The 21,709-nt window shown below is 51.2% G+C and overlaps 1 protein-coding gene across 1 annotated transcript in view; it reads left to right on the top strand.

Annotated features, from left to right (window-relative positions):
- The window catches only part of dpp6a (dipeptidyl-peptidase 6a), a 101,862-nt gene extending 80,353 nt beyond the window's left edge, over positions 1–21,509 (top strand). Inside the window, 24 exon segments of the mRNA XM_047023963.1 lie at positions 3,007–3,101; positions 3,386–3,460; positions 4,555–4,607; positions 5,090–5,171; positions 7,398–7,518; positions 12,533–12,687; positions 12,848–12,945; positions 13,067–13,190; positions 13,342–13,380; positions 13,485–13,592; positions 13,831–13,922; positions 14,456–14,503; positions 14,604–14,722; positions 14,884–14,931; positions 16,456–16,554; positions 16,642–16,711; positions 16,851–16,950; positions 16,952–17,046; positions 17,869–17,923; positions 18,014–18,113; positions 18,741–18,799; positions 19,069–19,141; positions 19,252–19,325; positions 21,299–21,509. Of these exon segments, the coding sequence (XP_046879919.1) occupies positions 3,007–3,101; positions 3,386–3,460; positions 4,555–4,607; positions 5,090–5,171; positions 7,398–7,518; positions 12,533–12,687; positions 12,848–12,945; positions 13,067–13,190; positions 13,342–13,380; positions 13,485–13,592; positions 13,831–13,922; positions 14,456–14,503; positions 14,604–14,722; positions 14,884–14,931; positions 16,456–16,554; positions 16,642–16,711; positions 16,851–16,950; positions 16,952–17,046; positions 17,869–17,923; positions 18,014–18,113; positions 18,741–18,799; positions 19,069–19,141; positions 19,252–19,325; positions 21,299–21,448 (2,132 nt within the window). The 3' untranslated portion in view covers positions 21,449–21,509.
- The last annotated feature ends 200 nt before the right edge of the window (positions 21,510–21,709 follow it).

Genomic DNA, 21,709 nt, shown 5'->3' with positions numbered 1-21,709 from the left:
TCATAATCACAGCGGGCTCCATAATATTAGGCTGTTTATGTTCAAGCGATTCATTAACGATCGACACGGAGCTGAATGCAAGCTGCATTCAAGCAGCACGGAAGTGAGCAAGCTAGCACTGCAGGCATCGCCGTCAACATCCCTGTTTAACCAAATCACAGTTTGTGTCGTTTTGTTGGTCGAAAGTTGTTTATCCAAATAGGGTGTTATTTTTCGCCTTAAGCCTCATGCTGTTTCTGCTCGAACGAAACGCCTAACCCTCCCGTGTTGCCGAATGTGAGCGACATGATAAAGGAACCCTCCCGCCATGACGCTCCTCTGGCCCAGAGGTGGTCAGCGTTGGCAGCGCTGGGCGGCCAACTGTCACTCCAAACTACCCTCATGTCACTTACCCCCCTGACCCACGCTCAGCCTCATCCTGCCTCAGTACACAACCAGAGGCCCGCACCGTACAGAGCATCAACACCGTTTCTCTCGCGTGCGGAAAGGACACATACGGCTGGATTGTTCATTAGAGTCCCTTTGAAAATTTGATGATGCTTTTTATAGCTCACCCGAGAGCCAGAGCAGGAGATATTTAAGGCTGGTGTGCTGCGAGGGAGAATCTATTTTATTCAGCCACAGTAGCCTCCGTAAGTTTTCTTCCTCAGCAGCCTCCCTTTTCAGCTGTCAGGCCGGCCGCCGTTTTCAAGCGTCCGTGTGGACTAGTGATGAGCCACTGAAGGAGAGAATCCTTCTGTGTGTGTGTGTCAGTTCAATACGAGGCCCAGCCCCACGACTCCTCCACTCTGTGTCTGTGCGGATCCACGCCTTGAAGTGAACCTCATTCATCGATCGTGTTCAGCAGACCGGTCGGTCCAGGAGTTTCAGAGACCGCACGCGAGGCGCGTTTGATTCGGCTCTCCTCCCCTTCCGAAGGTGTCCCCCTGCGGCCGGCGCGGCGGGTGTTGCGTCACAGTGGCATGGCTGTCACGATGAGTTATAGGAGAGGAGTTGTATATGAAGCCATCAGCTGTGGGAAGGCGAGCGTTGCGGAGGGAAGGGGGGGGGGGGGGGGACCAAAGAGATCAGAAGCACCCAGGAAAGGTTAAGTGGAGAAATTCATGAGGCAAAATTACTGTTGAATTAATGTGTTGGTGAAAAGAGACCGATCCTAGGAGAGAGGGAGGGCGAGGGGCTAGGAGCTCTTTGGATGAATGTATTTTAGTCTCTCTCCTCCTCTCTCTCTCCCTTCTCCATCCCTCCCTCGCCCTACTCCTCCACCTCTCCCTCCCTCACCCTACCTCTCCCCCCCTCCCTCCCCCATGACATGAATAAGGCAGGCAGCCTTAGAGGAGAAGTGGATCAGAGAAGAGAGCAGAAAGGCCAGAGCCCTGGGCTGCACCCTGACACACCAGGGACGGGGGGGTGGGACGGGGGTGGGGGGATGGGACGGGGGTGGGGGGGGGTGGTATGTCAAGGTGAACAGAGAGAGGTGGAGGGGTAGAGGCATGGAGGCCCCAGAGGTAGATGAAACCAAGGAGGGTCAGACTTGTGGAAAAGCACAAAGGGAACAGAAAAGCGAGGAAGGATTCCCAAGGTACCCGGCCGTTTGAGGAGCACCCTGGCAGACTGGAGAAGACCTGCACAAGCTGCCGTGAAGCTGCTCAACACGAGCCTGGGTCTTCAATGACGGATGGAAACAATGGCTTGAATGGTCGATAGTAGATGAGAAGAATAGATCGAAGAGGTTGGTGGAGAGAGAGAGACACAGACAGAAGGAGAGAGAGAGATATAAAGAGACACAGACAGAAGGAGAGAGAGGGAGAGGGACAGAGACAGAAGGAGAGAGAGTGAGGGAGAGAGAGATAAAGAGACACAGACAGAAGGAGAGAGAGACGGAGAGGGACACAGACAAAAGGAGAGAGAGAGGGAGCAGCATGTTGACAGCTGTCGCAAGAGTGAGGTGAGATTTCCTGGTGGAGTCTGAGGCGAGGGTGCAGTGTCTGTGTGTGTTTGTGTAGAACACTCTCACCAAAAGAACACGGCCAATCCGTTCTGGTGAACGAGGGATCCGTCTACCTCCACTTTGCCCTTGAGAAGGTCAATGTCCCTTCAGCGAGGAACATGAAACATTGAGGAGGTGACACGGTAGTGGTCGTCAAACTGGATCAGAGTAAAACATGTCCTGGAGCAAATGCTGCTCATTGCTATTTATTGGATTTCTGAAATTTGATGTGTTGGCAGGTTGGTTGATATTGCAGTACTTTCCAGCGAAGGGTAGAGGAGCAGTTAAATCCCTGCAATCTAAAGAAGGGGAAAAAAGAGAATTGCTCTGTCATGTCTGATTTCGTACTCTAAAGTGATTGTGATGCTAAGTAAGGCAACTCCAATGGAGAGTTAGGAAAGCTAGCAGATAAAAAAAGCTCTGTACGGCTATCTCTCTGCTATGATTACCACTACTAATGGGCCGCATCCCTCTATGGAGGCAGCATGGGCGACGGCCGATAGAGAAGGAGAGACAGAGATAAAATGACAGACAGATGGAAAGAGAACGAGAGAGGAGAGAGTGCGAGGGGTTCTGTGATGTTGTCCTTGACTGTTGAAAGACGCGGATGACCTGGATCTGCCTGCTCCAGCCTCTTGGCCCTATGGAGACGCATGCTGCTGACAAGCCAACAGTGATGGAGCTTACCACATTGAAGTCTGGGGGGGGGGAATACAGGAGTTTAGTATTAGTAGTACTGCAGTAATAGTAGTAGGAACGTTATTGACCCCCCCCCCAAGGGGAAGTTGCGTTTTGTTTATTTTATTTATTCACCAGTATAGAGATCAGGACCAGCTGAATCTCGTTCACCAGTGTACATTTAGGCCACCGTTCAAAAGTAAAACTCTGGTCTTTCTGTCTTTCACTCTTTCTCTCTTTCACTCCCTCTCTCTTTCTCTGTTTCACTCCCTCTCTCTTTCTCTCTTTCACTCCCTCTCTTTCTCTCTTTCATTCCCTCTCTTTCCCCCTCCCTCCTCCAGGTAATGAGTTGTTGTACCGGTCTCGTGAAGGGGACGTGGAGAAGTTCAACATAGACACCGGAGAGAAGACCGTCTTGGTGCAGAACAAGAAGTTTGTAAGTGCACCTCCCCTACCGCCAGAACGTAACGTAATCGCTGCAAAAGAAGAACAGACTGTGTCTTTGAAATCAAATTCAAACTCGGCATCGGCAAAATCAAAGTGCCCAAAAAAGCTGTTCCCAGAGGAAGCAGTCAGACGATCCATCAGCTTATTTTAAAGCTTTAAATTGCGTTTCTTCCTTCCTTGCTTCCTGTGATATGTCCGGGAGATTTGCAAGGGTTGGGGGTTAGTCAAGAACATGCCTGATTGTAATGCCTCACATGTCCCTCCGTCCTCCAGGAGATGTACAAGGCCAGCAGGTACGAGGTGTCTCCAGACCTGAAGCACGTGTTGCTGGCCTACACCGTCACCCCGGTGAGCCCCACGTTCTCTCACGCGCTGATGAGTGAGCCTAGACACAGCACATGTGTCAGACCATGGAGGTGCACTGTTGCTGGGGGGGATACAGTGAGGGGGGAGGGAGAGTCATCACGGAGGAGGGGAGAGGCCATGTCGCACTCCCCTGGCTCCCCTACACGGGTGAGGGGGTGTGCTTGTGGACGGCAGGGGGGGTGGGGTGGGGGGGGAGGGGAGAAGGGGGTGGGGGCAGCCAAGTGAAACTACCACAAATGCACTGCAGAGAGGGGAGGGGGGGGGGGGCAGAGAGGGTGTTTGGAAAACGTGAGGGGGGGGGGGGGCCCTCACAGCCCTGCAGTGGAGTGGGGACAGACACATGGAAGGGGAATGCAGAATGAGTGGATGTAGGTTATGTAGTGTATGGTACATGTGTGCTGGGTGCTGCACTGCTGGTACACAGAGAGACACATAGAGAAGGGGCAGAGAAAGAGAGAGAACAGAAAGAGAGAGAAACAGATGGAGAGAGAGAAATCAACTGAGCACTATGTGTGTGTGTGTGACACTGAAGAGGAAGAGATGTCTACCTGCCATAGAAGCATATCATGCAGCTCAGACAGACAGACACACAGAAAACAAGCAACACCACTGCTAAAACTACTGGACTGGGAAGGCAGTGTGACAGCCTCCTGTGTGTGTGTGTGTGTGTGTGTGTGTGTGGGGGGGCGTGGGTGTGTTTGTGTGCATTAGTACATATGTACGTGCGTGCGAGTGAGTGTGTGCATATAGTGTGTGTGTGTGAGTGATTTTGTTATTCCATATCTGTCCCCCCATTGCCTTGACGGGTGACAGTTCTGTCCCCCAGCTGTCATTGCACAAACACACACACACACCTTGTTCCCAACACACACACACACCTTGTTACCAACACATGCTGCGACTTGCCCTTTACAGAGGAGTCTCTCTCTCTCTCTCTCTCTCTCTCTCTCTCTCTCTCTCTCTCTCTCTCTCCCCCCCCTCCCTCCCTCTGTTAAACACACACACCACGTAAGGCGGTGCTAGAATATAAATCAGTGAGTAGTGTGTTGAGTTCTCTCCTGTGTCTTGTTGTACAGGTGTACCAGTTCTCATTCACAGCCTTCTACATCATCTGCAGCCTGGAGACACCGTAAGTAGCCTCTTAAGACAGCGGACATCTTGTTTTCCTGTTTCCTGTCCTCATCAAGCTTACTTCTATGACAGATTTAGGACCAGCTATTTCATCACAGCACAGCCCCCTTTATCCACAATGTCCTTGATAAGAAAACTGACCTCGGATCAGTCATCCTCACCTGCGGTTCCAGGATCTCTCTTCAGGCTGGCTCTAACTGTGTGCTGCCACCTTGTGGCGATGAGAGGAACAGCAGGCAGGGATAAGATGACCTCATCCATTCTCACCTCCAAACAGAGACATAGTTGGTGGCACCTCTAATTCTCCAGCCTGCCCGACACAGCACTTTTCTAATGAAACAGAAGTGGCTGTGGTTTAAAGCACCAGTATGTATCGGTTCACTTCAGCCTTTGTTCTGCAGATGGGCTACACCAGGGGATTGTAATGTCTGGATTGTGTGTGTGTGTGTGTGTGTAATGGCTCTGTCTTCTCTCCCCCAGGGAGACATGGAACCTGAACCCCCCAGAGGTGCGTAACGCTCAGCTGCAGTACGCAGGCTGGGGGCCCACCGGACAGCAGCTGGTAAGGACCGCAACTCCCATCAGCCCCCTCTCTCCTCCACACGCGTCACGCAAAGGGGGAAATTCACTCATCCACTTTTGTCCTTACGGCTAAAATCGCCTCCTTCGTTGACTCACTGTGTCATCAGCCATTTTAGCGAAATGCTTTTCGAATGCAGCGCCAATGAGCTTCGAACCCTTTTCCAATGTGAGCGACGAACGCCACACAGCAGTCTGTAGTGCAACTCTCTGTCAGTGCAGCCTGGGTCTAGTCAAAGACCCCACATTAATATGCCTCAGTGTGCTGGGTTCAGGGCAGAGAGACTGTGAGCAATGATGTCCTGCAGCAGCATGCTATTCATTACCAGTAATCTCTTCAGTGGATGAATTAGCTGAGTGCCTGTATTGATATCCCGCTCTCTCTCTCTCTCTCTCTCAGTGTTTACTGACATAGCCCAGGGTGCATCCAGCCGTCTTCACTCACGGAAAACCTCTCCTCCAGAGGTTTACTCTGTAGGGCTTAGGAACCAGCGGACAGAGAGGCTGCTGCTAGCATGCTGAAACACACGTGTGTGTGTGTGTGTGTGTGGATGTGCCTCATGATGATGCGTGTGTGTGTCAGAGACAGCTTGGTTCTGGCTCTTCAGAAGTGGGCCAGGTCCTTGTCTCTGTCGCCTTGGCCCAGATTCAGATTTAATCAGGGACCTGGGTCTGTCCTGTACTTTACTGCACTGTCTCTGCTGTCTGCATGTCTGCCCCATCTGTCCTGGACTATATTGCACTGTACTTTGTATCTGTATGACTGTTCTGTCTGAATGTGTGTGCCTGTCTGTAGAGCTGCACTCTCTCTATGTACCGACCCGGCTGTGTCCATCCCACTTTGGTCTCTTGCTCGTCTCTGCACACAAGGACCACGAGTTCTCTCTGCCTCCGTCCCACCTCCTGTCCGTTAAAGAAGGGAGAACGAGAAGCTGCATCTCTCTCGTGCTGCACCAGAGCACGGGGTCTAGGAGAGGGCAGGGCCTAGGAGAGGGCAGGGTCTAGGAAAGGGCAGGGGCTAGGAGAGGGCAGGGGCTAGGAGAGGGCAGGGGCTAGGAGAGGGCAGGGGCTAGGAGAGGGCAGGGGCTCGGAGAGGGCAGGGGCTAGGAGAGGGCAGGGGCTAGGAGAGGGCAGGGGCTAGGAGAGGGTCTAGGAGAGGGCAGGGGCTAGGAGAGGGCAGGGGCTAGGAGAGGGGAGGGTCTAGGAGAGGGCAGGGGCTAGGAGAGGGCAGGGTCTAGGAGAGGGCAGGGGCTAGGAGAGGGCAGGGGCTAGGAGAGGGCAGGGGCTAGGAGAGGGCAGGGGCTGGGAGAGGGCAGGGCTTGGGAGAGGGCAGGGGCTAGGAGAGGGCAGGGGCTAGAATGCAGAACCCCGCAGAGATGTTTCCAGCGAGGTGTGAGAGGCTACAAGCACAGGATATCCTGCTGACCTGTTAGTTACTCTCCCCCCCCCGTTAGAGACGAGAGGCTTTCTAAACAGCATTCCGTCTCTGGGTAAGAACTTATAGACTCGACCACTGGGATTTCTCACTTTATTGAACTGCGCTGAGATGGATAGATTTCATTATGGAGACATGCTCTGCAGCGGCGTGCTGTGGGTGGATAGCTCTCTGTGGCGTGCTGTGGGTGGCTAGCTCTCTGTGGCGTGCTGTGGGTGGATAGCTCTCTGCGGCATGCTGTGGGTGGATAGCTGTCTGCGGCGTGCTGTGGGTGGATAGCTCTCTGTGGCGTGCTGTGGGTGGATAGCTCTCTGCGGCGTGCTGTGGGTGGATAGCTGTCTGCAGCGTGACGCGTGAGGGACTGGATGTTCATGTCATCATTTGACCTTCAGCTTGGACAACAGCTCCTACAGGAGAGCCCCTCTGGAGAGAAGGCCTTCAAGTACAAATGCAAATGTGCATTTATGTCTATAAACAGTATTTGGACATGACATGACACAATATATTATTTAGGGAAAATGGCCAGGGAAGGTCTGACATCCATAGTTGTGCTATACAGTGAGTCAAGGGGAGAGGCAAGGTCCGTAAAGGTGTTTTTTTTTCTTCTGCTTTATACATAATAGAGCTGTGTGCTGTGAAAGAAGTGCGGTGTTTGTTCGACATGTTCTACGGATTCCAAGCACACTCAGCCTGTTGTGTATTCACTTTCATCAGCTAGTCCACTTCCTGTGCTCTCATGGCGACCACCTCAGTGTATCCTCTCTTCTTCTGCAGATCTTTGTGTTTGAGAACAACATCTACTACCGATCTACTGTGGAGAGCAGATCGATACGTCTGGTCTCCTCTGGAAAGGAAGGGGTGATCTTCAACGGACTCAGCGATTGGCTGTACGAGGGTAAGACCACACCAATGGAACCATGACTGTTGCTGCTGTTGATGGCTTTTTCTAAATACATGATCATATTATAGTCATATTTTATACGAATGATTGAAGTCCAGTTCAAAGGTTAAAAGTGCTATGTAGTGGTGTGTGTGACCAGACTGGAGTGTTGTGGTGTGTGTGACCAGACTGTGTGTTTGTTAGACGTGTGTGTGTGTGGTTCCCCTGTCTCCAGTGGTGGTGGGGTGTCAGACTCCACTGGGAGAGGTAGAACCCTCTAGAGAGAACCTCCACCCTGGGCAGGCCTTGCGTGTCTGGGAGTCTCCCAAGAGGGATGCTTCTCCTGGGTTCTCCTGTCACGTTAGTCCCAGCTCAGTGCAGCTTTAATGAGGGGGGGATATAGCAACGTCTGACCTCTGGCTCATATTTATACTGCACTGGCGCTCAGGCAATTCACACTCATCATTTATTACCAGATGAATCTCCCTGCCCCAGCTAGCCCCAGCCAGCAGACCATAGTCTGGTCCTGGTGTGACTCGCCCCCTCCCTCCTGGTCCCCCTGGCGCTGGCACTGTCATAGTAATGGCAGCATCCATCCCTGCTCGGTCTACATGGTGGGACTGATGGCCCATCCTCAGGCTGTACGGCGTACTGCGTAGTGGGTCCTACCTGCTGGTGGGGTAACATCTGGGTTAACCTCCAGCCTGGTCTGGCTGCGAGGGGCAGAGATGGGGGATCTTCTCTGATGACTCAATCTCCTCTGCGGTCAAGGTCAACGTCAGAGTCAGCATGCAGGCCAGGGAGGGAGGGAGTGAGGGTAGAGTGGGGAGAGCCGGGTGATGGTTGGAGGGGAGGGGGGGGCTAAGGGAAGGGATGGAGGGAGGGAGAGATGAGGGGAGTGAGAGATGAGGGGAGTGTTGGATAGAGGGAAGGAGGGGGGAGGAGGGAGAAGGGGGAGGAGGGAGAGGGAGGGAGAGGGAGGAGGAGGGAGAAGGGGGAGGAGGGAGAGGGAGGACGGAGAGGGAGAAGGGGGAGGAGGGCTGGGAGGAAAACCAGGCTTTAAGATCTCAAAGGTTGCTGCCCCAAATTACAGCATAATCTCCTGTTCTAGTCGCAGGGCATGACAGCGTAATCCTTATCCTCAGATAACCTTCTGAACTCTGCCGTTACCGTCCTGTGTGTGTGTTCATGTACTTTGTGTGTGTGTTTTTGAATGAAATGCTTTGTCATGCGTATCCATTAGATTTGTTGTCATGCTGGAATTGAACCTAGGCCTTGGGCTAGTGGTCTGACTCTGATACACAGCTAAAACTACTGTAGCACACCCATGTTTACTGGGAAGCATCTGTTTGTTTGTTTATTTGTGTTTATCGGCGTTCATCACCTGCAGCCTAACGCATTTATAGCAGTAAATCCGATCAAAACATGTCTACTGTTTGATCTGACTCTGTCTGGATATTTAGCATGACTCTGTTTGACTGTCTTGACAAAACCTCAGCATGACTGAAGCTGGGATCTGAGAAGTGCTCCTTAATGAACCCAGGTACCTGTACGATCTGAAGATCCCAGCTCTACCCAGGAGGAAATGTGATCCTCCGCTGCTCTGGGATCTGCATTTGTGCTTTGACGTGGGCCACTGCTGCCCCCTGCTGGACAAAGCCACATTGCACCCTGATGGACCGCCTTGGTGATGGTGTGATATTCTATCAAAGCGCAAACCACGTCTCAGAAGAGTCGAGCGTTGTATTTCTCGATCACCTGTGCCAAACCTTTGTCTTATTCCACTTGAATCTCTATCGATTGAATTCCTTTCTCTTTGTCCACAGTCAATGTCTGCGCTAAATATTAATTTCCTTTCTGTTGGCCACCTGCCTCATAAATTTGAATCTCATGCACCGGCAATTTCTGCCAGGCTTGGCCTGGTTTAGAGAGACAGAAAGAGAAGGAGAGAGCCGGTGAACAAGGGAGGATGGATGAGTCTGGTTTAGCTCACCTGAGGGGACCAAACACAGAGAGATTCCTTTAAGATGATTTATTGTAGACAAACAATAACGTTGCTGTGCCTATATCTCTCTGTTCTCTTGTCTTCCATGTGACGCTCATTATGAGGGCCTCGGGGCGCCGCTAGCAGCAGCCGGCAGCAGGGACGCAGTCAGCCCAGGAAGTGTTCATTAGCGAGCGGAGCTCCGCACGGCATCACACAGACAGCTAATGTTCCTCCTCCGGCAGCATGTCATTAATACTCTCTGTGGTTTACCAGTCAGCCCCAGGTGGATGCAGCTGGAACCCTCCCCTCCTCCTCCTCCTGCTCCTTCCTCCCCTTCCTTTTCTCCTCCTCCTCCTCCTCCTCCTCCTCGCCCTCTACAACATGTCTTTCTCCTGCTGCTTCCTTTCCTCCCATTCCTCCTGCCACCCTCCTCCTCTCCCTGAGGAAGAACGAGCAGCAGCGTGGCTAGATGTGATGGGACTTTCTGAGATGGGCATCACTGGCACTGCACTTCAGTGGATCTCATCCTACCTGTCGGGAAGATCCTACCAGGTCTCCTGGGAAGGCAAGGTTTCAGGCCTCCGCCAGCTCTCCACTGGTGTCCCTCAGGGCTCCGTCCTTGGAACCCTCCTCTTCTCCCTGTACACCACCTCGCTTGGACCGATCATCACCTCCCATGGCTTCTCCTACCACTGCTACGTTGACGACACGCAGCTGTAGCTGTCCCGACTGATCCAGGGATCTCTAGGATCGAGGCCTGCCTCAGAGAAACAGGAGGTACCTGTCTGAGCATTCCACCCAGCTGCTAGTCCAAGCACTTGTCCTCTCCAAGTTAAACTACTGCAACTCGCTGCTCGCCGGTCTCCCAGCATGCGCAACCCGCCCTCTCCAGAGGATTCAGAACGCAGCAGCCCGCCTGGTCTTCAATCTACCCAGACGCTCCCATGTTACCCCCGCTCCTCATTTCCCTCCACAGGTTTCCCAACATGGCCGTATCAGATTCAAGACCCTGGTACTGACCTTCCAAGCGGTGAACGGGGCTGCACCTGACTACATCAAGTCTCTCCTCCAGCCTTACACCCCCACCCGCCACCTACGGTCTTCTTCTGACAACCGTCCGGTGGTCCCACCGCTCAAGAGCGCCCGGTCCCAACACAAGCTCTTCTCCTGTCTGGCCCCCTAATGGTGGAATCAGCTCCCCTCCTCCATCAGAGACACTGACTGTCTCCCCACCTTCAAGCAAAGGCTCAAGACGCACTTGTTCCGGGAGTACAACGGTACTTAGGAATGATTGGCTGGACCTGATGTTTCCTCCAGGATCACAATGACTCTTATTGAGAGACTTGTTGCTCTTTTTGGTTAGTTGTAACTGCCTTAAAACTATTGCTTTTTTCCACAGGTACACCCTTGCACTTTGAGGTTCATGTTGTTTAATCGTATCTTGTTTAACTACATGCTCTTATGGTTCTTCCCTTTGGGACTTATTTCGTTTTTCACAATGTATGTTTCATGTTTTGGCTACCCGCAGTGTTTGGTGCTATCTCGTTGTTATGATCAGTGACCTATGCACTTTTGTAAAGCTCTCTTTTGGAAGTCGCTTTGGATCCAAGCGTCTGCTAAAAGCATAAAAGTAATGTCATGTAGATGTTAGCAGTACGCTAACAACACTGTCTGTCACACAGAGCCTTTGTTTCCCATTTCTTTTAGCTCCATGGTGCCTTCAATAACCGTCAATAAACACAGGCTGCTTGGGAGTTTACCCACGTTTGTTCAGAAAGGTGGAGATAGGAACCTAGAATAGTCGTGAAACTGAGCCAGAGCTCTTTGAGGCATGTGGGTGTTGAGTTAGCCCGGCTAATTAAATGGGTAATGGTTAGTTTGATGTCTGTTATTTCCCCACAGTCACAGCATCCACCTGATAAACAGCATGTGTTAAGGAGAGAGAGCTGGAAGCTCAGCAGGTGCAGAGCTGTTCTAAAGCTCTGTCTGCCGCCTCTAGAATTGCCCTGTTGGTCGACATTGCAGGAAATATTTGTTGTAGCAATTTTTGCTGTCAGAAAGATCCCTATGCAACTGGATATTTGCATAGAGTAATTATTACTTGTTTTGTGGGGTGTGTGTGTGTGTTTAACACCATCAATCGGCATCAGCCAAGCCAGTTGTAACAGGTGCAAGGCTTGATTGTTCGAAACGGCAATGAGACGGTGACTTTCAATAGCCTCTCTCTCGCTCTCTCTCTTTTTCTTGCTCTCTCTCACACACCTGCGGCTGCATATCAATAGAGCTCCAATGAGACAGCAACTTCCTATAACCGCTCTCTCTCTCTCTCTCTCTCTCTCTCTCTCTCTCTCTCTCTCTCTCTCTCTCTCTCACACACACATTCACTCTCTCACTTTGTCTCTTTTCTCTGTCTCTCTACACACAAACACACACACACTCAACACCTGCAGCTGCATATCAATAAAGCTCCTATGAAAGTGTGTGCCAGCCGGTTCACGCTGTGTGATTTCATCCGCTCGCGTGGGGAGGCGTGGAGGTCACGGGCTTCTGAAGAAGTGAACCAAGCCTAACTGAACAGCACCTTCACTGCACACCAGCAATAGGGAGGGGGTCATACACACACAGACAGAGAAGTACACACAAACAGACACACACACACATAACACAATTTCCCTGAATGCACTACAGTAGCTCTGGCTGGGAAATTGCTTTCTGTTGTTGTCTGGGGAATGGAGCCCCATCGTTGTTTGGTAGATGTAGCTCTCCTCCGAGATTAAGACTGTTGTGATTTATGACCCCAAGGCCTTTACATAGTGTGTTTGTGTGTGTGTGTGTGTGTGTGTGTGTGTGTGTGTGTGTGTGTGTGTGTGTGTGTGTGTGTGTGTGTGTGTGTGTGTGTGTGTGTGTGTGTGTGTGTGTGTGTAAAAGTAGGAAAGTAGAGAGAAAGAATGAGAGAGAGGGAGGAAGGCTTTTTTTGACGTTTCTCTGGCTAACTGATCTAGGAACTGAAAACTTGACCTATTGGTATGGCTTGTGCTCCAGAAGAGATCCTCCAGACCCACATGGCCCACTGGTGGTCCCCAGATGGAGCCAGGCTAGCGTACGCCACCATCAACAACACCATGGTGCCCAGGATGGAGGTCCCCATGTTCACCGGCACCCTCTACCCCACAGGGAAAGAATACCACTACCCTAAGGTACGCACGGATGATGCACGCAATGCCCCTTTAACGTCAACCCCTTGTGCTAACTGCTAGAAGAATGTCTGACCTCCATCTTTTCCCCTCCATGTGGCTGTCCTCTCCTCCCTCCCTCCACACCCTCCCCCACTCTCCCCTTCCCCCTGTCCCCCACCAGGCAGGAGAAGAGAACCCAGTCATCTCTCTGTATGTGGTCAACCTCAATGGTCCTCTACACACTATTGAGATGAGAAGACCCGAGGACCCCAGGATAGGGTAGGAACCTCACACACACCCCCCGCCCACACCCTTACATCACAGCTTGTAATACAGTATATGACACATGATTACAATTGATGGTTAAATACTGTTTTACGTGTGTGTGTGTGTTGGACAGGGAGTACTATGTCACCATGGTGAAGTGGGCCACCACCACCAAGCTGGCAGTCAACTGGCTGAACCGCGCCCAGAACATCTCCATGCTCACACTGTGTGAGGCCACCACAGGAGTCTGCACCAAGGTGTGTGTGTGTGTGTGGGTGAGGGTATGAGAGTGTGTGTGGGTATGTAAAGTGTGTGTATGTGAGGGTATGTACAGTGTGTGTGTGTGTGTGTGTTTCTGTCTGCTGGTTGCCTTGAGGTTAACTGTCCCCTCATGTCTTTTGTTTCCAGAAACATGAAGATGAGAGTGAAGGCTGGCTCCACAGACAGGTACACTGGGCTGAGGAGGAGGATGGGGAGGATGGGGATGAGGAGGATGGGGATGAGGAGGATGGTGGTGATGGACCTGTGTGTTGTTTCTCCTGTTCCTTCAGAACGAGGAGCCTCTGTTCTCTAAAGACGGTCTGAAGCTGTTCTTCACCAGGGCCATCCCTCAGGGAGGCCGGGGGAAGTTCTTCCACATCTCCATGTCCATCTCCCAGGTACCACCGCCCTCCGACCCCGCCCTCTGACCCCACCCTCTGACCCCGCCCCTCTGACCCCGCCCTCTGACCCCGCCCTCCGACCCTGCCCCTCTGACTCAGCATGGGGACCTGCCTTGCGGTTTCATGTGTTCTGCACATACTGGAAGCCATTGATGATATGGTGATGTGAAGATCCATCTGGTCTTTGGATTTGATCAGGGTTTGCTCTGTGTGTGTGTGTTCTCTGTCCTGCCAGCCTAACACCAGTACAGACACTCTGCAGTCCATCACGTCTGGAGACTGGGACGTCACCCAGGTCCTGGCCTACAACGAGGACAGCCAGCTGATGTGAGTTTTAGCTCTCTCTCACACACACACACACACACATTCTGAACACACACACACATTGAATGCATACAACCTTACACACACACATACTGTACACAGACACCCTCACATTCTCTGCTACAGCTCCCAGCAGAATCTCCTTCCTTGGCCACCTGTCACGCTTCAGTCCTGGCCTAGATTTCTTCTAAAAACTCCCCTGTCAGTACCATAATTCATTTATGAAATGTCCATTATAGGAGTACTTCTCTGTTGGAATGTAGGCTTCAAAGTCCAGAGTGTACATGGTTCTGGTCAAACTTTACAACTGGACCAATAGAGTTTTGGACCTATATACACTTCAGATGAACCTACCTACGGTATGGTTTCACTCTTTGGGCTCTTGATATTTGGGAGCAGGTCAACGTTTTCATGTGCACTAACTCTAACCCCCAAACAGTCATAAATAAAAGAGTCGTTTTATGATCTAATGATGGTTGGATTAGGATCATATGCATTCATGTATAATATTATATTATTATATGTTCTAAACACAGATACTTCCTGAGCACAGAGGACGATCCTAAGAGAAGACACCTGTACAGGTAAAGTCAGAAGGGACAGTACATGATCATTTTTGACGTACGGACCCCTGGCTGATGAGAGTGTGTCATCATGGTGGTGTGTGTGCACCTGTGTTTCCAGTGCCGACACAGTGGGTCCCTTCAACCGCCGCTGTCTGTCATGTGACTTCTCTGATGACTGTGGGTACGTCAGTGGATCCTTCAGCCACAACATGAGCTACTTCCTGCTCAGCTGCCAGGGTGAGGAGTCACACCCCTCTCTCTTGCTCTCTCTGTCTCTCACTCTCTCTCGCTCGCTCGCTCTCTCTCTCTCGCTCGCTCTCTCTGTGTATCTTTCCATTTAACTTCTCCATGTTCGACCTGTCTGAGTTAGATCTGTGTGTTCTGGTGGCTGTCCTCAGGTCCAGATGTTCCCTTCTCGTCTGTGTACAGCACCCAGGACAAGCTGAGTAAGTACCCGCCAGTCTTACCCTCTGTCTGGTGTCAAGTCTGGTCAGTTCACCCGCCAGGCTCCACCAACAGCCCTGTGACCTCATCAAAAAGGGGACATGCATTAACCATGCTCTCTCTCTTTCTCTCTCTCTCTCTCTCTCTCTCTCTCTCTCTCTCTCTCTCTCTCTCTCTCTCTCTCTCTCTCTCTCTCTCTCTCTCTCTCTCTCTCTCTCTCGTGCTCGCTCTCTCTCTCTCTCTCTCTCTCTCTCTCTCTCTCTCTCTCTCTCGTGCTCGCTCTCTCTCACTCTCTTCACTATATATGTCCAAATGAAGCAGAAACACCTTAACAATATAAATGAATATGATTAAGGGCGACATGCATGAGCAGCAGGAGCAGGAAGTCTGTGCGCTCTTTGCTTCCTGTCTGCTGAGTCACCACCCAGGCTCCTGGCGGGACGGCTGAATACATTACTCTGCTAATGCTTGTACTCATAAAAACATGACCTTCCCTCCGGCAATAAGTGTACTGTAATGAAGTTACTTATTTTGATTACATTACATTATGTTGGAGGCAAGAGGGAATAACCATAAGAAGTGTGTCGACCAGCGCAGTGTAATAAGCAACGCGCCTGGTCCAATTAGAGTTGAGCTGGTGGGCTGGAAAAACTCCCATCTTAGGACGTCTGTTTGCTCGTGTGGTGTGGGTGGTTGTTAGGTTGGAGCAGAATGTTGTTGTTTGTACGTGCTTGGCTGTGGGTTCCACTAAGCTGTTAGTTAACAGCAGACAGGAGGCAAGGTCAATGCTCCACATCATACACACACACACAGCCTCCACACAGACACACATCTATCCAGACACACACGTGTTCCAGTCTCGACTCGTCTGTCGAGCGATTAGCCTGTATTGTTCTCCACGGCCCGGCTCTCGTCGCCCTGCTCTACAGAAATCCTAAATGATACTGCAGGCTCCAGGGGCCTTGGGTCTTATCTGCGTGAAGATAAGACCCGAGAAGCCCTTGACTGACTGGTGTCTGGGTCATTTTGCTCTGCTCTTCACAACTTTGCCCTGTTCTGTACTGCTTTGTTCTGCTCTGCTTATCTCTCCTGTTCTGTGTTGTTTAGCTCTGCTCTGCTTATCTCTCCTGTTCTGTGTTGTTTAGCTCTGCTCTGCTCTCTCCTGTTCTGTGTTGTTTAGCTCTGCTCTCTCCTGTTCTGTGTTGTTTAGCTCTGCTCTGCTCTCTCCTGTTCTGTGTTGTTTAGCTCTGCTATCTCCTGTTCTGTGTTGTTTAGCTCTGCTCTGCTCTCTCCTGTTCTGTGTTGTTTAGCTCTGCTATCTCCTGTTCTGTGTTGTTTAGCTCTGCTCTGCTCTCTCCTGTTCTGTGTTGTTTAGCTCGGCTCCCTCCTGTTCAGCCTGGGGGCTTGAGAGCCCTGCCGGCTGTTTAGCCACTCCTCCACACCTGTTAGTACCTGATGTTCCACTGACTCACAAACGCCGGACAAACCAGCTAGGGTTCACGTTTAATGTGCGTGTGTCTTTACAGAGGTGTACGACCTGGAGACCAATGACAATGTGAGGCTGACTCTGGACGACCTGCAGATGCCCAGAGTGGAGTACAAGGAGATCGACATCGAGGATTACAGTGAGCGCCACTTTTCTTCCCTGACTGCCTGGGCCGGTCGCCCCCTGCGCTCGTTTCTAACATGCTGCTGCTGCTGTGTGTTTCCAGCCCTGACCATGCAGATCCTCAAGCCCGCCAGCTTTGTGGACACCGCACACTACCCACTTCTGCTGCTCGTGTGAGTCTGCTGACTGCACGTCACACACACACACACACGCGTCGGTTTGTTAGGGGGGCTTTTTTTCACAAAGAAATGAAATACGGCCACATCCTCAGTTATGACAAACTTTAGTTTTTGTTGTGGTTTATCCATGCAGCGATGGCACCCCCGGTGGCCAGATGGTGTCGGAGCGCTTCGAGCTGGACTGGCCCACGGCGCTGGTGAGCAGCTTCGGGGTCATCGTGGTCCGCTTCGACGGGCCGCGGCAGCGGCTTCCAGGGCACCAACCTGCTGCACCGCGTCCAGAAGAAGCTGGGCGTGTTCGAGGAGAGGGACCAGCTGGAGGCCCTGAGGTACCCCGACACACAGCCTCTGAGAGGGGGGGGGGTTACCCCGACACACAGCCTCTGAGAGGGGGGGGGGGTACCCCGACACACAGCCTCTGAGAGGGGGGGGGGGTACCCCGACACACAGCCTCTGAGAGGGGGGGGGGGGGGTACCCCGACACACAGCCTCTGAGAGGGGGGGGGGGGGGGTACCCCTACACACAGCCTCTGAGGGGGGGGGGGGGGGGGGTACCCCTACACACAGCCTCTGAGAGGGGGGGGGGGGTACCCCTACACACAGCCTCTGAGGGGGGGGGGGGGTACCCCTACACACAGCCTCTGAGAGGGGGGGGGGGTACCCCTACACACAGCCTCTGAGAGGGGGGGGGGGGTACCCCTACACACAGCCTCTGAGAGGGGGGGGGGGTACCCCTACACACAGCCTCTGAGAGGGGGGGGGGTACCCCTACACACAGCCTCTGAGAGGGGGGGGGGGTACCCCTACACACAGCCTCTGAGAGGGGGGGGGGGTACCCCTACACACAGCCTCTGAGAGGGGGGGGGGGTACCCCTACACACAGCCTCTGAGAGGGGGGGGGGGTACCCCTACACACAGCCTCTGAGAGGGGGGGGGGTACCCCTACACACAGCCTCTGAGAGGGGGGGGGGTACCCCTACACACAGCCTCTGAGAGGGGGGGGGGGTACCCCTACACACAGCCTCTGAGAGGGGGGGGGGTACCCCTACACACAGCCTCTGAGAGGGGGGGGGGTACCCCTACACACACACCCGACACACAGCCTCCAGACTCTTCGTGTTTGAGATCGACTATATTTGTGTCTGTTTCAGTATCATATCGAGAGAACCGTACATTGATAAGACCAGGATCGGAGCTTATGGAAAGGTAAAGGGTGTTTTGTATGCCGGAACATTCCAGATGTTGTTGTTGTGGTGGTGGTGTTGTGAGGCTCTGTGGTGTGGGGTTGTGTTTCAGGTGTACGGAGGCTACGTCACCAGCCTCCTACTCAGTGCCGAGGACTCTCCTGTGAAGTGTGGAGCTGTCCTCTCCCCCATCACCGACTTTGAGCTGTTTGGTAAGTGGGAGTGTTGTCTCTGGGATGGACTGAATGACAAGGCTTGGAGCTGCTTATCTCAGGCACAGGGAGCCTGCTGCTGTGTGTGTGTGTGCGTGCGTGTGTCTGTAAGAGGTCCTTATCTTGAGCCCCCCTCCTCTCCTAAACGAGGGTGAAAGACAAAGCCAGCTCCACTGACAGCAGCGTCAGCACAGTGACAGTATCAGCCTCAGCTCAACCTGGAGAGAGAGAGAGAGAGAGAGAGAGAGAGAGAGAGGAGAGAGAGAGAGAGAGAGAGAGAGGAAGAGAGGAGAGAGAGAGAGAGAGAGAGAGAGAGAGAGGAGAGAGAGAGAGAGAGAGAGAGAGAGAGAGAGAGAGAGAGAGAGAGAGAGAGAGAGAGAGAGAGAGAGCAGAGAGAGAGAGAGAGAGAGAGAGAGAGAGAGAGAGAGAGTAAATTGAGGCAGATGAAACTGTACATGGTGAGAAAGTTCCTGCTGTAGGACGTTTAGTCAGTTTAGCTCTCTGTGCAGCAGTCAGGTGATGAAAGCGCCTGGGGCCGTGGTGTGAGAACAACACCCACGTGTTCTGTCTCAGACGCCTTTTCTATCCAGTATTCCTCTTAACCGTCTTCTTCCTGCTTTGTTTAAGCGTCTGCCTTCTCGGAGCGCTACCTTGGCATGCCCAAGCCCGACCCCCGGGCATACGCGGTACGCTACACTAGAATATTTCACATTCGTACATTTTATTCTGGATCAATTCTGTACATGGTTAACAGATTAGATTAACCTAATAGAGTTAATAGGTTAATTAATCTATTATAGGTTAATAGATTAACCTAAACTAAACCCTAGTTAAAATATCTTGTATTCTCTGGTGTACTTGTCTCCAGTGTTGGGGGGGAAGCCTGAAAATTTAGCATTTTTTTTAATTATGCATGCATGTATGTATGTATGGTTCTCCTCTGCTTCCTTTTCAGATGACTAACCTGGCCCACAGGGCGTCCCAGTTCCTCAACAAGAGGTTTCTCATTGTCCACCCAACCGCTGATGGTACCGTGGGATGTTTGCTCTATCCCCACCCCATTCCCTATAAAAAATATGAATAAAGCGTATTCATTCCTTTCATTATAAATGAAACATTTCTGTTTCTGTCTTGGCAGAGAAAGTCCATTTCCAGCATACAGCTAAATTAATCTCCCAGCTCATCAATGAGAAGGCCAACTACACTCTGCAGGTGAGAAGACACACACCCGTAGATATAGAACATAGTCGTAGAGAAACTCAGGAGAATGTGAGCGATCCAACAGCAACACCAGGATTAGACAACACAATGACTCCATCGCGTTTGACAAGATTAGAACGCTCTTTCATGGGATTTGTATTAGCATACCAGCTAATCCCACTAAGATACATACACTAAGTAGTGGGGGTTTAGCTTTGCGTGTGTGAATGCTTTGCGTGTGTGTGTATGCTATATACAGTGCCCTCCAAAAGTATTGGAACAGTGAGGCCAATTCCTTTATTTTTGCTGTAGACTGAAAACATTTGGGCTTGACATCAAAACGATGAATGTGAAACCAGAGATCAACGTTTCAGCTTTTATTTCCAGGTATTTACATCAGGATCTGATGCACAAATTAGACAATATCACCTTTTTGTTCGAACCCACCCATTTGTCACGTGAGCAAAAGTATTGGAACATGTGACTGACAGGTGTGTTTTGTTGCCCAGGTGTGTCCTATTACATACATTATTCAATCAATAAATACCACTGAATGTCTACACTCAGGTTCAGATTGGGTAAGATAGGTTTTGTCTATGCAGACTGTATTCAGAGGTGAAAACAACATGAAAACCAGAGCGCTGTCTTTGGGTGAAAAACAAGCAATTGTGAGTCTTAGAGAAGATGGAAAATCAATCAGAGCCATTGCAGAAACATTGGCCATAGCCAGTACAACCATTTGGAATGTCCTGAAGAAGAAGAAAACTACTGGTGTACTAAGTAACAGACGTCGAACAGGTAGACCAAGGAAAACATCAGCAGTTGATGACAGAAACATTGTAAGAGCTGTAAAGAAAGACCCTAAAACAACTGTTAGTGAGATCAGCAACAACCTCCAGATGGCAGGAGTGAAGGTATCACTATCTACTGTTCGCAGAAGACTTCATGAACAAAAGTACAAGGGCTACACCAGAAGATGCAAACCACTCATTAGCAAGAAGAATAGGAAGGCCAGGCTGGAATTTGCCAAAAAGTACAGAGATGAACCTCAAAAATTCTGGGACAAAGTTTTATGGACTGATGAGACAAAGATTAACTTTTACCAAAGTGATGGAAAGGCTAAAGTTTGGAGAAAGAAAGGAACTGCTCATGATCCCAAACACACAAGCTCATCTGTGAAACACGGTGGAGGTAATGTCATGGCTTGGGCTTGCATGGCTTCTTCTGGGACGGGCTCATTAATCTTCATTGAGGATGTAACACATGATGGCAGCAGCAAAATGAACTCGGAAGTCTACAGAAACATTTTGTCTGCCAATTTAAGGAAAGATGCAACCAAACTGATTGGCAGAGCCTTCATCATGCAGCAAGATAACGACCCAAAACACACTGCCAAAACAACAAAGGAGTTCATCAGGGGCAAGAAATGGAAGGTATTAGACTGGCCAAGTCAATCTCCAGACTTAAACCCTATAGAGCATGCATTTTACCTGCTTAAGAGGAGACTGAAGGGAGGAACCCCACAAAACAAACAACAACTGAAAGAGGCTGCAGTGAAAGCCTGGGAAAGCATCAAAAAGGAAGAATGCAAAAGTTTGGTGACGTCAATGGGTCACAGACTTGCTGCAGTTATTGAAAGCAAAGGATTTGCAACTAAATATTAAGTCTTATTCACTTAAATATGTTTTAAGTATATCTGTTCCAATACTTTTGATCACATGACAAATGGGTGGATTCAAACAAAATGTGATATTTTCTTAGTTGTGCATCAGATCCTGATGTAAATACCTGGAAATAAAAGCTGAAACGTTGATCTCTGGTCTCACGTTCATTATTTGATGTCAAGCCCAAATGTTTTCAGTCTACAGCAAAAATAAAGGAATTCGCCTCACTGTTCCAATACTTTTGGAGGGCACTGTATATACATGTGTGTGTGTGTGTATTCCATACATTTGGGGGTGTGTGTTGTGTGTGTGTCCTCTCAGATCTACCCAGACGAGGGCCACTTCCTGCACAGCGAGGCCACGCGGCAGCATCTCAGCCAGTCTCTGGTGAACTTCTTTGAGGAGTGCTTCAGGCTCCCAGACAGGGGCTTTGAGGAGAGGCTGGAGGAGGAGAGTGAGGAGGAGGGTTAGCCCGCCTGGTCGTCCCCCCGTCCAACCTCAAACATCCCCCCCCTACTACCCCCCGCCAAGTTTCACCCCCCCCCCCCCCCCACACACACACCCACCGCCACAAGCACAACGCCCCCACCCTAACACACACAATATGCAGCCTCCTCTCTGGTTCCGCCCCCGAGTTGTCGTTTTTCTTTTGTTCACTCCCCCCCCCCCCCCTCCCCCTCCTGGAGTTGATCCTTCGTGTCAGAATGATGAACCTGAGAACCTTCTGCAGGG

Source organism: Hypomesus transpacificus, chromosome 8, assembly GCF_021917145.1.
Source record: "Hypomesus transpacificus isolate Combined female chromosome 8, fHypTra1, whole genome shotgun sequence".
NCBI lineage: Eukaryota > Metazoa > Chordata > Actinopteri > Osmeriformes > Osmeridae > Hypomesus > Hypomesus transpacificus.
Note: the sequence above shows the minus strand (reverse complement) of the source record. Positions and strands in the feature narration are given on the sequence as shown.